The 19184-nt window shown below is 38.7% G+C and overlaps 1 protein-coding gene across 1 annotated transcript; it reads right to left on the reverse strand.

Annotated features, from left to right (window-relative positions):
• Positions 1 to 921: 921 nt before the first annotated feature.
• Positions 922 to 18849, reverse strand: NKAP (NFKB activating protein). The gene is made up of 9 exons (XM_068533604.1): positions 18342 to 18849; positions 15309 to 15389; positions 10668 to 10738; positions 10346 to 10486; positions 8622 to 8685; positions 6545 to 6654; positions 6372 to 6447; positions 4852 to 5001; positions 922 to 1787 (listed from the first exon to the last, which is right to left on the reverse strand). Exons 1-9 carry the CDS (start codon positions 18725 to 18727, stop codon positions 1613 to 1615), a joined length of 1254 nt encoding a protein of 417 aa, XP_068389705.1. The 5' UTR covers positions 18728 to 18849; the 3' UTR covers positions 922 to 1612.
• Between the last annotated feature and the right edge of the window lie 335 nt (positions 18850 to 19184).

Raw genomic sequence — 19184 nt, forward strand, 5'->3', positions numbered from 1 at the left:
TCCCGATGGGTTTATTAGCAAATCTCATTTTTAATTCCAACCACACATAGCCATCATTTTGGCATTCAGTGCTACATATATATTTTACATAAAAATCCCATTTCTTGAAGAGGATGAACAAATCCTTACATGCTTCTGGTAATATCATTTTCCACTAAAAGTTTGATGTCTTTTAAAGAACATTATTTTCCACTTGTTAAAAAAAAATATCTTTCAAAGCACTTTAAAAATACAAAAATTTTACATGTGTTAAGATGTTATAATTTATGGGGTTAAATAAATGCAGTGTTCTCTTCAAAAAAAAAAAACCTTTTTTTAAAAAAAAAAACTTTATTGTAAGGAGAGAGGGCACTTTATAACAGCAAAGTCAGAAATTCCCCATCACTCAGATAATTTAAATTTATCCTAGGCACATAATAATGCAGCTCAAAACAACCTTAACAAAAACAGCCAAAACTTCTACTATCCCCTCCCCCTTCGCTCGTATGTCCTAACAACTAAACTTTAACAAAAGGAGGGAAGGAAAAAGATCATGATCTCACAGTCCCAGAATTTTCCATTTCTCCCAAACTTAAAAGCCAACAGTAGCCATAAAAAAGTGAGAAAGTGAGGGGTTCTATATGAAGTTACAGATTAAACTGAATGACAGATGTAAAAAATAAACTGAGAAGTTTAGCAATGCTTAAAATGAAATCTGCTTATTACAAAGGACAGACTTTAAAAACGTTTAACATCATTTTAGCTTCATCCTTATGAAGCAACCAAGTTAAAACAATGAAAACAATGACTCATTATATTTTTCCTTATTAAACTCCTGACCATTGTTGACTCCCATCCATTTCTAGTATTCAAATAATGATCTAAACACAGCTCAGACGGAAATAATGTACTTACACTGGCACAACAGGAGACTTCCCAATATTTTATATTTGAAATAACCATTTTTAATTAACCTATTAAGAATTTTAAAACTAATGTTCACATTTTCAATTCAACAAGTCTGTGGGTTAGTTTGCTCTTTGGTTTGTTTGTTGGTTTTGGGGTGGAGGTAGGGACTAAAATCAAAATACATTACTTCCAGAGCTGACAATAATATTGTAATATACAAGTCAACCTTCAAATTCCAGATTTGCTTTTTTCAGCCATGCCTTCATTTTGGTAACAAAAGTGGCCTCCTGTGTGTTTCTATCAAGTCCATTTATAACACATTCAACATAGAGGAATGATAATTTCTCACAAGTTCAGTTGGGATGGGTTGGGGAGTGGGCACCATGTAGAGCCAATGGGAGCACTGTCCCATGGTGTGAGAGTTCAGTTTCTCACCTCACCAGCACCTTCTCTCAATGCCACCTCCCCCAACACAGTAGAGTTTCATTCATAATTTGGATTTTTAAACCAGAAGGTTGTTTTGGTCAATCCAAAATAACCCAAAGAGCTTGCTAAAGTTACATCAATAAGCAGCTTTTTATAGAAGGACTGAAAGAATTAAATAGAAGGCACAGTATAGCACTGTAAAGCTTCTTCAGATCATGATAATATTTTTGTGTGTATATATGGAACCCAAACTTTCTTTTTTGTTGTTAAAAATGTCTGATGAACAATCAGAAAATCCTTATTTGTCCTCTTTCCCTTTAGTTTTTCTGTATACCATCTCTCGAAAACTGGCCAGAATCTTGTTTTCTCTCTTTCGTCTCTCTTCTTGGTTAAAGGATGCAAGGGCTCTCTTCTCATCAGCACTATAGATCTGGTTCTCTTTTCGCAGTCGCACAGCCTCCATTCGGCGATGCCTGGAGATAATTTTATTTTTGGCTTAATTTCTCAGTAATTATTTTCATAGTGCTTCCTCACTAATCCTTTCGTAATACAGAGTAGTCTATTTAAAAAGCCGACAAATAGAAACTGTTTCTGTAATGAGTTAGATTTTCAAAAGATCATTCATTTTATCTGCTGACATGTCCTTTGATTCATTTCTAGTATTCAAATAATGATCTCTGCGGTTCTGTCAATAGGGTGAATGTTATTAATTTCAAATACTAAGGGCCTAAGTCTGGTTCTGTTATTTCCAGTAAAACAACTAGGAACAGGCAAATTATTAAACTTCCTAAGTGATATGTAGACCTGATAGTAGGATAGATAAGATTTAAGTTGTCATCTAGCAGGTGGAACTTCTTCGAAGTTCTAATTTATCATACAACCAAAAGAACCAGGTTTAAATCTACAATCGAATTTTTGGGTGAGTTTTGTGGGTGGATTTAACTTCCTTAGAATTCAGTTGCAGCTCAAAGAAAAGAAAGAAGGGATTTTAGCACAAGGACCAAATCAGGAAAGTATAGGGGTCGAGGCAGAGGGAAACTCTTACATCATCTTCAAAAGGTCTGCCTATTTAGAAGGAAAACTTCATGAAAACCTGCCTCTTTTATGTATATGTACCCAATCCTACACAATCAATTCAAGATGAAGCTTGAACTATGCCTAGAAAAACAGAGCAAACTGAGTAAGGAGAAGAGGGGAGGATTATTTCAGGTTAGTGTGAAGGTGGGGGAGTGGCAGGTGGTAAGTCAAGGAGACGACAATGTATTTAGGTTGCTCAGGGTATAGTGAGTAGTTTATCTGGAACGGAAAGTGCCATGTGAATGATGCTGTAATAAACATCAATGTACACATCTCCTAGTACATGGGAAAGATTCTCTTGGGTATGTAGGTATGGAGTTGCTGGGTCATAAAATATGTGAATGCTCAACTTCCCAAGATAATGTCAGAATGTTTTCCAAAATCGTTGTACTGATTTATACCACCACTGGCAATGCTTAAGAGAGCCTGTGGATCCACATCCTCTCAAATGCTTGGAATTGTTAGAACTTTGAACTTACCTCTATCAAATGGGTGTAAAATGGTATTTCCATATGTTGATTTCCATTTCCAATGATAACGAACATCTTTTTTGTATGTGTAGGCCATATATTTTTTCCTTCTGACAAATGCCTGTTTGTGTCATTTTCCCACTTTTCTTTTGGATTGTTTATAGGTATTCTTTAAATACTCTCAATACTAACTATCAGTTGTGTGTATTACAAGATCTCATCCCAGCTTGGAACTTGTCTTTTTACTTATTTTAAGATGTCTTTTGATAAACAAAAGTTCTTATTTTTAACTCAGGCAAATTTATCAATATATTATTTTATAGTTAGTGCATTTTTTTTGGCCTTCTTTAAGAAATGCTTCCCCACCCCAAGATCTAATAGAAATCTCCTCATATTTTATACGAAGAGTATTAAAGTTGTTTTTGACGTTTAACTCCTGATCTAGCTGCAATGATTTTTAAATATGGTGATACAGGGTTCTACTTTCATCTTTTTCCATACAGATAACCATTTTCTTCCTGATCCATTTATTGCCTAGTTCATTCTTTCCCCGCTGATCTGACATACCAGCTCTTTCATATAACAAAGTTCCATACATGTATGGCTCTGCCCCTGGGCTCTGTATTTTATTCCGTTGAACAGTTCATTTGTTACGCCACTCTTCCAAAGTGCTGCAAGCTTCATAATAAGCCCTCATATATGGTAGGGCAAATCACCTTCCTGCTCTTCTTCAGAAGTAAGATGGCTATTCTTGGCCCTCTAGTCTAACATATAAATTTTAGAACCATCTTATTACGTTTCATGAAAATCTCAGTTGTGATTTTGATTGGAACTGCACTGAATCTACAGATTAATTTTGGAAGAACTGACAACTTTACAATATTGCCTTCCTATTCATGAACATGATACCTCTCCATTTATTTAGGTCTTCTTTAATGTCTCTTAATAATGTCTTATAGTTTTCCCTGTAAAGGTCTTGGACATCTTTTGTGAAGATTTATTCCTAAGTCCTTCATATTCTCTGATACTATTATAAATGTTTTCTTTTTATTTAACTACATTTTCCAGTTCTTTGTTGCTGGTACATAAAAATGCAATTGATTTTTGGGTATTAACATTATATCCAACTATTTGTTAAACCTTCCTATTATTTGTAATTCATCTGAAGATTCTTTAGGATTTTCTATGTAAAAAATCATATCATTCACAAAAAATGACAGTGTTATATCCTCTGTTCTAATTCTTATGCCTCTAATTTCTTTTTCTTGTCTTACTAGTCCTTAGGTATAATGTTTTCAAATATCAGTCCTCAGAATTCCAAGATTCTGGAGATGCTTCAGGGGTTCCACAAATATTTGCCTCCAATTTCACTTAAAAATGTTTACCCACTTTTAAAAGTTTATGAAGTTTTAAAAAATCCAAAATTCAGTTTGATCTTGGTACTGATACCCTATTAGTTCACTCTCCTTGCTCTTCCTGGGACTTTGCTTTCTCTTCCCAATTTTGTATTCCTTTTCTCATGCTAAAACTGATCTCTGTTCTCTGTCATAATCCTTTTCTGCTCTTCATTCTCAGAGTCCAGAGAACTAGAGAGTCCACGTTCTCTGACTCCACACAGAACTAGAGACAAACTCATAAAACAGGAAACACTGTCTTATGTAAATGCTTTCCTAACTACCAGAATGCCACATTCCTCGTGGGGCAGTGATAAATAGCTGAATTTAACTATATCCTCCGGAGGATAAACTATCTGTACCAAAATATGGATTAGAAAAGGACACTGAAAAGACTGATTCTTTGAAGTTGGAGACACAGCCGAGTTGCATACCTACTTGGAATTTTAGACAACTACATTTATACTAACAAAACCAATATTAAACCAATATTTATACTTTACTTTTCATCAGGAATGGTCACTTAATGAAAATCTGTCACCAAAATATAATTTTGGTAGTGAGAAAGGAAACTGACCTCAATGCCAAGAACATACCTGCTACCACTCATTACGTAACCCGAGCATTCAAATGATGCAATTTCTTCACTTGTCAAGCCAATTTCACCTCTTCGTGGGATACGTTTTCCAGCTTTTACATACTCAGCCATAGCTGCACCTTCACCAGGTAACAGAGCATGGCCATAGCTACAAAGTAATATAGAATTCAGAAAAGGTTCATTATAAAAAGTTCATCATCTAAAGAGAGCACAAAAAACCATTTCTCTCAGAGAACAGTACGAATAACAGTTGCTGGGCAGCATGCTGGGAAGCCCAATGTAAATTACTTTAACTTAACTAGGGAACACTGCACTGTGACCTATATCACTAACCCAGAAATGCAGAGGTACTTTGGAAGAATAAAAGAACTGATGTTAGTGAGCATATACTCATGGTTTACAATTATGGATCAATTTTCCCCACAGCTATTGCCTTTATTGCTTCTGCCTCCAGCGAATTCCTTTTACCTTTTTCCCTTTAAAAAAAAAAGTAAAGAAATAATATATCTCAAATTAACATATTTATTAGACTTATAACCAATAATAATGCTATACAGTAACGGTTCTCAAATAACTTTCATTCAAGGGGACTTTGAAAACTACCATCCCTTCATTCAATTCACTGAATTCTTCTTGAATAGCTATTAAACTCAAAGCTTGTAATATAAAAATAATCTCTGTTCTTATGGCACTTACATATTAATAAGAATATAACACTAATACAACGTAGAATATATAACACATTGCACAAAAGAAAGAAAACGCTATGAGGACTAAAGGATTAAAGAGGGGTAGGAGGACTTCCCTGGTGGTGCAGTGGTTAAGAATCCACCTGCCAATGCAGGGGACATGGGTTCGATCCCTGGTCCGGGAAGATCCCACATGCCGTGGAGCAACTAAGCCCGTGCGCCACAACTACTGAGCCTACGCTCTAGAGCCCACGAGCCACAACTACTGAGCCCGCGTGCCACAACTACTGAAGCCAGTGCACCTAGAGCCCGTACTCTGCAACAAGGGAAGCCACCGCAATGAGAAGCCCGTGCACAGCAACGAAGAGTAGCCCCCGCTCGCTGCAACTAGAGAAAGGCTGCGTGCAGCAAGGAAGACCCAACGCAGCCAAAACAAACAAACAAACAAATAAATAAAAAAAATAAAACAAAGTAAAAAATAAATAAATAAAAAATAAAGAGGGGTAGGAATCACACCTACCTGTGGAGGGAAGATATTGGGAATCAGCATATGCCCCCTCCTTTTGAAAAGGGCTTTGAAGAATGTTAAGCATTTTAACAGGAAGAAATTGGGGGTAGTAAAGAAATCAGGGCTGGGGAAAGAAGGGAAGGCACATTGGGGGGAGAAATAACGTGAAAGTGCACAGTGAATACAGGGAAGTTTTAGTTCAGCTCAGTTGGAACCTGGCATCTAAATAAGGGAGTAGAGGAAGATAAGCTTGGAAGAGGAAGTTAGGACCATACTTTTGGGTACGGTACTTTAGAGATTATAAACACACTCTTAACTTACTTCAAAGGTTTATCATCTTGAGAGGCAAGTGTTTTGGGAGCCTCTGGGCCAATCAAATCTGAGGGTTCTTCAGGCTCTGCACAAAAGATGTTCAGAAACATATTCACATTTTGACTAATCAGTTAATTTAATGTTTTATCTGTTCTGAGTCGAAGTCTATCAGAAGAACCTACTTGATCGATCCTTCCAGGGATTCTCCAGAAACTCTTCTTGGGACTCTTTAGAACTTGAATCACTGGAATCTTTTCTGCTCTTCTTAGACTTCTTTTTCTTATATTTCTTCCTGTAATGATTATAATTTGCTATAAATTGATTTAATATTCCCATGCTAAAGGGCATCTTATTTTTTTCAAGGCAATGAAGGACTGACTGAAATGATCTGGGTGCTCAGCTAATTCAAACTTATTAGAGAAGAACTTTAATTAAAAAAATCTAACTTATTTAACCAAATCATGTTTCACTATAAAAAAAAAAGATCCCGGGGCTTCCCTGGTGGCACAGTGGTTAAGAATCTGCCTGCCAATGCAGGGGACACGGGTTCGAGCCCTGGTCCGGGAAGATCCCACATGCCACAGAGCAAGTAAGCCTGTGCGCCACAACTACTGAGCCTGCACTCTAGCGCCCACGCGCCAAAACTACTGAGCTTGTGCTCTAGAGCCCGTGTGCCGCAACGAGAGAATCCACCGCAATAAGCCCGCGGGCACTGCAACGAAGAGTAGCCCCTGCTCGCCAAAACTAGAGAAAGCCCGCGCACAGCAACGAAGACCCAATGCAGCCAAAAGTAAACAAATAAATAAATTTATTTAAAAAAAAAAAAAGATCCCTAAGGGAACAATAAAATATAGTTCTCATGTTGTAGAAAGGTAGCAGAAATAAAGCAGTTTAAAAAACAGCTCTTGGGTTTCCCTGGTGGCGCAGTGGTTAAGAATCCGCCAGCCAATGCAGGGGACATGGGTTCGAGCCCTGGTCTGGGAAGATCCCACATGCCACGGAGCAACTAAGCCCGTGCGCCACAACTAGTGAGCCTGTGCTCTGGAGCCCGCGATCCACAACTACTGAAGCACGCATGCCACAGCTACTGAAGCCCGTGCACCTAGAGACCATGCTCCGTAACAAGAGAAGCCACCCACCACAATGAGAAGCCCGCGCACAGCAACAAAGAGTAGCCCCCGCTCACTGCAACTAGAGAAAGTCTGCGCACAGAAACAAAGACCCGATGCAGCCAAAAAAAATAAAATAAAATAAATAAATTTATTAAAAAAAATTAAAAAAAATAAAAAACAGCTCTTACCAATTTGAACACCAACAATTTTCAGTGTAATGGATTAAAATACATCAAATATGTTTGAATCCTTGGGTTCATAATGGTACTAAAAAACCCCAACTCATTATTTTGAAAACTCATAAAACAAAAAAAGTAAGCAATTATTCTGCCCTTACTATACCAACTACACTTCAGAGTAACCAAATAGTTAATGAGGGTAGGTTTCTCATATAGAATTATTCTACCTAATACATGACGAAAGAAAGCCAGAAGTAGACCATCACCACTTGGCAATGATATAAGGGACCTAGACAATGACTACTGATGCCGGTTAATATGACAAAAAGAGATAACCAGATATTATCTGCCTCCTGCTGCAAGTACACAGCACCGCCTATGAAGTATTCCTGCCAGAAACTCAAATCTGAACCTTATCAAGTGTCTAGACCTAACTGTCAATCTACAGGAAATACAAAGGATAGAAAACATGTTAAAAGAACACTAAGAATACAACCAGCAAAATCCATACCGCAGGAAACCCTCCAGGACAAATGATTTTGTTTCTGCTACAAAAAAACTGCAGGAACAAAAAGGGAAGGGGAAGCTATCTATTTAAAGAGATGTAAGAGACATATCAACCAATCACAATTTATGTACATTGTTTGGATCCTAATTTGAATAAACTATACCAAAAACTACTGAGAATTGAATGAACAATTACTGTTAAACATTTTAGGCGGATTAACAGTATTGTACTTTTTTTTTTTTTAAAGAATGTCTATCTTTTAGAGAAACTCGCAGCTTTATGGATGAAATGATATCTGGTATTGGTTTCAAAATAATGGCGGGGCGGGCATTAGAGACTGCCAATGAGTTGATACTTGTTCAAGCTGGGTGATGGTTACATGGAGGTCCATTACACTATTTTATATAATTTTCTATATTTTTGAACTTTTCCATAATAAAAATTAAAGAAAAAAACTGACGATCTGCGTTTCTTCTTCTTTTCCTTTTTCTTGGCTTTCTTTGCTCTCCTTTTTGTATCTCCATCTGCAAATTAAAGCACATTATAATTAAAAAAATTTTTAATTCTAAAACCCCAATACTCTTGAGTAGATAAATATCTTATTACTCTTCCATTTGTTGTTACAGAGAAATTAATTCATTCAAATTCATTCAAACATTTATTTCTACTTGTTAGGAAATGTGCTAGGCATGGGGGACATAGAAATTAAAATTGCATTTGGTTATATAGGGTACTATTATTAACCTTTTTGCATGAGATAATAGTATTGTGGTTAGATACGAAAATGTCCTTATTGTTTAGAGGTGTATACAGAAATATTTAGGGTGGCAGTGTGGTATTTGTAATTTACCTTGACTATCTCAACAAAAAAATCCCTATCTGAAGCAAATATGTCAAAATGCTAACAAATGTTAAACCTGAGTGACAAGTACTGTACATGGCATTAATAATACTACTCCCTTTACTTTTCTCAGTGTTTGAGTATTTTCATGATGTGTGTGTTTGGGGGTTTGCTTTCCAGGAGCTCATTCTAGTGGAGGAGACACAGGGAAAGAGGCAAGTAGAATCTGAGTGAGAGGGAAGCATGGGGTGCTCTGGGCATACAGAGGAGTCTCAAAATCAGGCTGATTTGGGGAGGGTGGTTGAGGAACGGTTGACCAGGAAAAGGTGACTCTTAAGCTAGTTCTTTTTAAAATCAGTTTCATTACAAAAGTAATGCATGCCCATCATAGCAATGAGTAAGCCAAGCCGCGTGCAGGGAGAGACCAGCATTGTAGGCAGATGGACTCTCTGTATCAAGCGACAGAGTCAAGAGAAAGGATGTGCAGTATCAAGGAGATGGAAAGTCATTCTTAGGCCAAAGAGGACGCTGCAGGAGAGCCACAGGGTACGTGTGATGCGAGAGATCAATCGGGATCTGACTTTACCCTGAAGGCCATGGAGAACTGCGGAAGGATTTTAAGTAGGGACCGCCATGCTCAGATTTGCGCTTCAAGAAAGCTCAGCCTTCCAGCAGTGAGGAAGAAAGGTGACAGTGAGGGCCAGGAAACCCAGGTGACATCAGAGGAAGGGGTGCCTTAGTGTAACGTGTCCCCAGAAGAGGCACCCTCTGTCAGTCATCAGCCAGGAGAGGGCGCAAAAAGGCGGCTTTTTTGTGATGTGCCGCCCCACAGGAAGTGTGACACATAAATCAGCTGCTGGCCTGAGGGAGTCCCCTGTGGTGCACCTTTTTGAAAATTGCACAAAGGCGCCCACTGAGTGTGAGAATCTCACAAAAGAGCCGCTCCACTGGGCTGAGGCAGCCCCCTGTGGCTTGGTTTGGCACCACACGTCTCACAGACTAACCCCAACTTGGTTCGGTGCCACATGCCTTGTACAGCTACACACAACCAATCTGTAGTCACATGGCTTAGGTTTGAATCCCAACTGTGTGGCCTTGGGTGCAGTACTTATAACCTGCTCTGGGCCTCCATTTCTCCATCTCTAAGATGTGTCTTACAGTGACTGTGTGGATTAAATAGCAATAATGCATATCAAGCACTTAGCAGGGTGCCCAACACAAAGTCAGTGAGTGTTTAAAACTCTTGGCTATTACTGTTTTTAAGAACCTTCTTCTAAAATAAGCTTTCAAGAAGTACAACTAGTTTTGAAGCAAGGCTCACAGAAGGATGTTGGCTTTCTTACCACTGGAGTCTGTTTCAGAATCAGAGTCACTGTCACTATCATCAGAATACTTCTTGTGTTTTCTTCTAGATGATTTTTTCTTCCTCCTTTTCTTGGATCTTTCTTTTGAATGACTAGACTTCTTCTTCTTCTTCTTTTCTTCTACATAAAATACAAATAAAAAACTAACTTCTAAAGAAGTGTTTCTGAGCATCAATTTTATTGTATTAAAAATACTGAAAGGGAATTGATGACAGGCGATTTGAGTAAAGTCTAATGTTCAACTATTTATAAACGTATTTTTTAAACTTCTCAATAAAAATGTCCTATATTTAAAAAATACCTTCTGAAGTAGTAGCTGAAGTGGTGCTTTTCTTTGGCTCTTCGTCCTCTACTGGTGTATGTTCATCAGAGCTGAATTTAAAAAAAATTGTAGTAAGAATCAGAAAAGTGGTAAAATATGGACCACAGAGTATAAAAATATACACTTAAAATTTTTCAATAACAAATTGATTGTCTAAGAACCATTCAAAGCCAGCACCGGACTGCTTTTTTAACAGTATAGCTTATCGGCCAACCACCTTCATAATAGTAGAATAATCACTTACATTTGCATAAAGCTTTCGAGTTAACAAAATGCTATTCACACTGAAAGCAGCATGAAGGATTTATATTTTCGAAGAAACCACAAGGCAAATGCAGGGAAACAGGAACCATAAGGAAAGAGAGAGAAACTGGAGATAAGAAGGCTGAGGGAAGACTTCATAATTTCATTCTACTTGAGGAACAGACATACGGTAGAGCAGCAACTGTTCTGTCTCCCCAGAGCAAGAATCTAACACACTACAGCTATAGAGATTTCATCCTGTTTTAAGAGAATTCTGAAAATGAGTATTATTAACATTCTACAATAGCTTAAAAAGGGAATTTCCATATCACGGTCTTTTCCTCTGAAGATCACATCTGTAATAATTTAGAAATTGCCTAGAAAATTATATTTAGGATTCCTTTCAACTCTAATTCTTTGAGTATTCTTTTAAAATAAATAAATTTATTTATTTATTTTTATTCTTGGCTGCGTTGGGTCTTTGTTGCTGCATGCGGGCTTTCTCTAGTTTCGGCGAGCAGGGGCTACTCTCTGTTGCGGTGCGCAGGCTTCTCATTGCGATGGCTCCCCTTGTTGCAGAGCACAGGCTCTAGGCACGTGGGCTTCAGTAGTTGTGCCGCACGGGCTCTAGAGCGCAGGCTCAGTAGTTGTGGCACACGGGCTTAGTTGCTCCGTGGCATGTGGGATCTTCTCGGTCCAGGACTCGAGCCCATGTCCCCTGTATTGGCAGGGAGATTCTTAACCACTGTACCACCAGGAAGCCCTCTTTGAGTATTTTAAAGGTATCTGTTAGAACAAGTTTCAGTATCTCAACATAATAAAGACAATATATGACAAGCCCACAGTTAACATCATACTCAATGGTGAAAAGCTAAACAAGACAAGGATGCCCACTCTCACCACTTTTATTCAACATAGTACTGGAAGTCCTAGCCAGAGCAATTAGGCAAGAACAAGAAATAAAAGGCATCCAAATTGGAAAGGAAGAAGTAAAACTGTCATTATTTGCAGATGACATGATACTATATATAGAAAATCCCAAAGACTCCACCAAAAGACTCAGCACCAATAAATGAATTCAGTAAAGTTGCAGGATACAAAATCAATACACAGAAATTCGTTGCATTTCTATACACTAATAACGAATTATCAGAAAATGAAACTAAGAAAACAATTCCATCAAAAAGAATAAAATACCTAGAAATAAATTTAACCAAGGAAGTGGAAGACTTGTACACTGAAAACTATAAGACATTGATGAAATAAATTGAAGAAGACACAAAGAAATGGATTTTCTATGCTCACATATTGGAAGAATTAATATTGTTAAAATATCCATACTACCCAAAGCAATCTACAGATTCAATGAAACTCCTACCAAAATTCCAACGGTATTTTTTCACAGAAATAGAACAAACAGTCCTAAAATCTGCATGAAACCACAAAAGACCCTGAATAGCCAAAGCAATCTTGAGCAAGAAGAACAAAGCTCGAGGCATCATGCTCCCTGATTTCAAACTATACTACAAAGCTACAGTAATCAAAACAGTATGGTACTGCCATAAAAACAGACATATAGATCAATGGAACAAAACAGATAGCCCAGAAATAAATCCATGTATATATGGTCAATTAATTTATGGCAAAGGAGCCAATAATATACAATGAGGAAAGGACAGTCTGTTCAATAAATGGTGCTGGGAAAACTGGATAGCTACATGCAAAAGAAGGAAATGGACCACTATCTTACACCATTACACAAAAATTAACTCAAAATGGATTAAAGACTTGAATGTAAAACCTGAAACCATAAAACTCCTAGAAGAAAACATAGGTGGTAAGCTCCTTGACATAGGTCTTGGCAATGATTTTTTGGATTTGACACCAAAAGCAAAGGTAACAAAAGCAAAAATCAATAAACGTGACTATATCAAACTAAAAAGCTTCTGCACAGCAAAGGAAACCATCAACAAAATGAAAAGGCAACCTACTGAATGGGAGAAAATATTTGCAAATCATATCTGATGAGGGGTTAATATCCAAAATATATAAAGAACTCATACAACTCAACAGCAAACAAACAATGTGATTTAAAAATAGGCAGAGGATCTGAATAGACATTTTTCCAAAGAAGACACACAGATGGCCAACAGGTACATAAAAAGATGCTCAACATCACTAATGATCAGGGAAATGCAAATCAAAACCAAAATGAGATATCACTTCACACCTGTTAGGATGAATATTATCAAAGAGACAGGAGGTAACAAGTGTTGGTGAGGATGTGGAGAAGAGGGAACACTTGTACCCTGTTAGTGGGAATATAAATTGGTACAGCCATTACAGAATTCAGTACGGAGGTTCTTCAAAAAATTAAAAATTGAACTACCATATAATCCAACAATCCCACTTCTGGATATATATCTGAAGGAAATGAAATCAGTATCTCAAAGATATATCTGCATTCTCATGCTCATTGCAGCATTATTTACAATAGCCAAGATATAGAAACAACCAAATATCCACTAACAGATGAATGGATAAAAAAGAACTGTGAGAAATATACACACACACACACCCCACAGTAGAATATTATTCATCCTTAAAAAAGAAAGAATCTTGCCATTTTAGACAACATGAATGGACTGTGAGGGCATTTGCTAAATGAAATAAGTCAGACAGAGAAAGACAAATATCATATGATCTCACTTATATGTGAACTCTAAAAAACAAAAAACAAAAAACCACCAAGCTCACAGACACAGAGAACAGAATGATGGTTGCCAGAGGGTGGGGCATGGGTAAAATGTGTGAAGGGTAGAAAAAAGTACAAACTTCCAGTTATAGAATAAATAAGTCCTGGGGATGTAATGTATAGCATGGCGACTACAGTTAATAATACTGGGGCTTCCCTGGTGGCACAGTGGTTAAGAATCCGTCTGCCAATGCAGAGGACACGGGTTCGAGCCCTGGTCCGGGAAGATCCCATGTGCTGCGGAGCAACTAAGCCCATGCGCCACAACTACTAAGCCTGCGCTCTAGAACCCGCGAGCCGCAACTACTGAAGCCCGCACGCCTAGAGCCCGTGCTCTGCAACAAGAGAAGCCACTGCAATGAGAAGCCCGCGCACCGCAACAAAGAGCAGCCCCCGCTCGCTGCAACTAGAGAAAGCCCGTGCGCAGCGACAAAGACCCAACTCAGCCAAAAATAAAAATAAAATAATAATAATACTGTATTGCATATTTGAAAACTGCTAAGAAAGTAAATCTTAGAAGTTCTCATCACAAGAAAAAAAAATTTATAACTATGTATGGTAATGGATGTTAATCAGACTTATTGTGGTGATTGTTTTGCAATATATACAAATATCAAATCATTATGTTGTATGCCTGAAACTAATATTGTATGTCAATTATACCTCAATTAAAAAAAATAACAGGTGGTGGGAAAAAAATAATTTTTTTAAGAAGAAAAAAGAACTCTCAGATAATAATGCTTTATCACCCTGTTACAAATAACAGGTTTACCTGTCAAGCACATTGTCTCAACTCAATCTAAAGAAAACACAGAAATAGAGGAGAGGGAAGAAGCAGCTTATGAATAGCACCAAAGAGAAAAAAAAATAGGCAAAAAGAAAAAGTATTAGGCCTTCAACAATACTGCATGCAGGAAACTAAACAAACCCATATCAGTATATTCATTTTAAAAAAAACGCTTTGTAATGCTAATGTCTGACATGCAATCAATTACTGGATTGAGAAAAAATAATTCAAAATAATATAAAAGTATTTGTTTCAACACTGAACCCTTCTATGAATAGGAAATTAGCACCTCATGAATTACAACTTAAAGAGAACAATTAGCATGCTAAAATCCACTAGGAGCATGTTTTAATCCTTAGGTATGTTCAATGTTTTTAAAACTTAAGGAGTAGAATAGCATAACTCATAAGAAAGAGGAAAAAAAAGAGCTGTAGTTAAAGTTCTTAACAAAAAATTTGACAATAGGGCTTCCCTGGTGGCGCAGTGGTTGAGAGCCTGCCTGCCAATGCAGGGGACACGGGTTCGAGCCCTGGTCTGGGAAGATCCCACATGTCGCGGAGCAATTGGACCCGTGAGCCACGACTGCTGAGCCTGCGCGTCTGGAGCCTGTGCTCCGCAGCAAGAGAGGCCGCGATAGAGAGAGGCCCGCGCACCGCGATGAGGAGTGGCCCCCGCTTGCCGCAACTGGAGAAAGCCCTCGCACAGAAACGAAGACCCAACACAGCCAAAAATAAATAAATAAGTAAATAAATAAATATTTAAAAAAAAAATTTGACAATAGACTCTGGATTTAAACAAATGTTGCATTTAAAAAATATATTTTTAAATCACTTACTCTGGTTCTGGATTCTTTGGAGAAAGTCCCCATACTTCAGGAGCTCCCAATTCTCCAATCCTCTCTCTCTCACTTAATCTCCTAGAAGAGATAAGCAGGTAAATTATAACTCCATGGCTAAACTGTTTCCTAAATATATAATAAAAGTCAAAGGAGTCCAGTTAAGTTCCATTTTCCCTTTACAGTTTAAACTTTAAACTAATAAAAACTTGGTTTAAATGTAAACTCAACACTTAGGATCTGATGTTCTGACAGTACTATCAAATGGCACAGACTACAGACAGCCTGACAGGCCAGGCCAGAAATTCAGCCTGGGAGGCTGTCGAGAGTGTGTCCCTTCCGCCACATGCATGACATAGCTCCTAACTGCTCCTTTCATCTTCTGCAATATGTGACAGAGACAGTCTTACATTTGGAAATAACTTCAGTTGTTTATGTATCCTTATGAAAGTAAAGAGAATTCTCTACTTTTGATAAGGTCAAACCTTCTGTTTTCAGAAACTCAGGAATTAATGAAGAAAATAACAACAAAGCATTAGAAGTAGAAAATAAAAGGAGCTCTGAAAGTGAAAGAAAAGTTTTATTTGACAAAAACTGTACTCAATGAGATACAGCACTTGTTTTCTGTTTTCCCTTTAATTCCTTTTTCAAAAAGGAGTAAATCCTCTATCTACTCTTGGAAGACACAAAATTTTTTGTTTTGTCTTATGTTTGTGATTTCTTCTCTTAATTTTTGATATTACTTACAAACACACACACAAAACACAAAAAAAACTAAGGCTTAATTCCTCAAAGTTTAGCTGCTGTGATGCCACTTGTTTAAAAAAAAAAACCTTACAAAATAAATATAATTGGTTTGATTTTTTAAAAATAAATTATTTTTCTTCTTTATTCAGGGTAAAAGGTGTAATCATGCAGAGTCAGACTCAGGTTTCCCGCTTGAAGTAACATGGACCTGGAGTCTGTCATGCAGAGTGAAGTAAGTGAGAAAGAGAAAAACAAATACCGTATGCTAACACATATATATATGGAATCTAAAAAAAAAAAAAAATGGTTCTGAAGAACCTAGGGGCAGGACAGGAATAAAGAGGCAGCCATAGAGAATGGACTTGAGGACACCGGGAGTGGGAAGTGTTAGCTGGAACGAAGCGAGAGAGTGGCATGGACATATATGCACTACCAAATGTAAAGTAGATAGCTTGTGGGAAGCAGCTGCCTAGCACACGGAGATCAGCTTGGTGCTTTGTGACCACCTAGCAGGGTGGGATAGGGAGGGTGGGAGGGAGGAGATATGGGGATATATGTATATGTATAGCTGATTCACTTTGTTATAAAGCAGAAACTAACACACCATTGTAAAGCAATTATACTCCAATAAAGATTAAAAAAAATCTAATAGGGGACATACTTATAGCCAAACTATGAATATATACATATAGGACAAAGAATGCCTGACAGGCTGAAAAAAGCAAGCAGTCAAGTTCTTATCCCTCCCACCACCTGACTTCATCTGTACTCTTAAGATAAATTATTTATCTTCTAAATGTACAAATGCAAATTTCATCCAAGGAATTCTGACATCTTTTGGTGAGGAATGTCTAATAAGAAAACTGGATGCTTTTTGATTGACACAGCCTGGGGGTAACTTTCTGGAAATTCTAATTTGGAAAAGTAGGTCTCCAACCTAACTCAGGGCTGTTTTTACTGTTTCTGCTCCCATGCCCAAAACACTAACAGCTAACACTTAAGGACTATTTATTATGTTCCGGGCACTAAGTCATTACAACTCTTAAAAAGCTTTCGTGCTAATTTTATCCCCTTTTAAATGGTGAAGAAATGAAACTCAGAGAGGTTAAGTGACTTGCCCAAGGTCACACAACTATTAAGCAGCAAAGGATGGCTTCAAACTCAGGCAGTCCGATTCTGGAGCCTGTCCTCTTCATCACTACGTTTTATTACCTCCCACTCCTGGAAGAAAAAGATTCATGAAGACATCGCTCAGCTGTTGGAACCTTAACCTGCTCCTAAATGCCTGTTATACTTTTTAATTTCTTGGCTTTTTTAAAAAAACACATAGAGTATGGTAAAGCACTCAGTACAGTAACTGATACACAATTTAACAACCAATAAGTGTTAGATATTAAGACTTACAAAGCATATAATAACTACATATGAAGTATAACCTTTAAAAATTGTGAATCACTATATTGTACACCTGTAACTTAAAACACTGTACATCAACTATAATTCAATTTTTAAAAAGTAAAAAAAAATTTTAAAACTTACAAAGCAATAATTATAACCCTTTTCCTTTCTCCTTCTTAAACTATTCATTTTCCACTCCAATACTCAGTCTCATTAGAGGAGATCTGATCTCACCCTGACCTCATTTCTCATGGTCAAGATTGAGACCACTTGACAAGATCTTTCTCAGTGTAGTCCAATCTACAGTTTAGCAGATCACTTTTCCTACATTTATTCAAACATCTTGTTTCAGACGTTTTCCTCCCCTCCAATTTAAACCTTAATCTCAACCCTTCCCAAATCGCTACAAAACAATTCCACTCACTTACCCTATCATCTCAAACCCGTTTGATCATTCAACAAGCAGTGGTTGCGCGCCTACAAAGTGCTAGACACTGTGAATTTTGTGATCAATAAAACCGGGCTCCTCCTTTCCGTGAGCTCAGTCTAGTGGGGAATAAAACATGCTCACGAATGATAACGACACACCAAGTAAATGCTATAATTCCGGTACGTCTGAGGCTCTTGGCCATGTCCGCTACAAGCCAGGAGGCAGGAGGGGGTTGCGAGAGCCCAGGGCACTAGATGAAGGGGCCCGAGGAGGAGTGAAAACCTAGGGTAGAAAAGGCGAATAAGCTGTTATCGTGGGTGGACTGAAGGAGGGGATGAAAATGGGCGCAAGTCAGGGAGAGAGAGCGAAATGGGTATAGTCGGGAGCAAGATGAACGATAAATCGGACACTGAAGGCTGGTGGGCTCACGAAAGATAAGGTGCGTTCGTCTCACTCACTTCTGCCGCAGGCTCTCTTCCCTCTCCTTGTCCAGGAGGCTAGGCCATGGCTTGTCGCTCCCGTAGGGGCGTGAGTAGCCGCCATAATAGGCGGACGAGGAGGCAGAAGCGAAAGGGGCGCCCCGCGGCGCGGAAGGCCGCTCTCGAGAGCGTGACCGCGAGCGGGAGCGGTAGGACTGGTTTCGGGAGCCTTGGCTGGGGCCACTCAGTTGATGGCTAAGGCCATTCCGGTCCCCGGACCGAGAGCAAGAGTGCGAGCGAGAGCGGCGGCCCCGCGGGGAGCGAGAGGATTTGCTGGGCTTAGGGCTCTTCGACGAACTGCGACGCTTCCCCCCGGAGCCCGAGGCCTCCCACTCCGGGCTGCGGGAGCCAGACACCGGAGCCATAGCTGTTGCTGGGTCCCCGAAGCCGTGGGAGAAGGGGGCGCTCTCGCAAGATGGGAAGATCTCCGTTGCCTTGGCTCCCAGGACCAGCAGCCGCGACACCACCCAAACCTGATAAAACCTTGGAAACAGTTCCGAGTACGTCTGCAAATTCCTTCCCCGGACCTAGGCGGTCCTGCCAATGGGACGGGATGTGTGTATCCGTATAAAGAAGCCGGTGGGGCAACCAGGTCGGCTCATCCTTCGGGTTCCGAGTGAGGCTGCTCAAGTCTAAGCTCTACTGGAGACCGTGTACTTTTTTCAGCTTTGAGTTGGAAATAGTTGAAGGGAAGGACGACAGGCCACAGGACACATGTCACTGAGCGGCCGTATGAACCATAAATACGTTGTAACTAAGTAAGTAAATAAATAAATGTGTCTATGTATGTATGTATGAGTGCGCGGGCATGCGCGCGCGCAA

This window comes from Eschrichtius robustus, chromosome X (genome assembly GCF_028021215.1).
Source record: "Eschrichtius robustus isolate mEscRob2 chromosome X, mEscRob2.pri, whole genome shotgun sequence".
NCBI lineage: Eukaryota > Metazoa > Chordata > Mammalia > Artiodactyla > Eschrichtiidae > Eschrichtius > Eschrichtius robustus.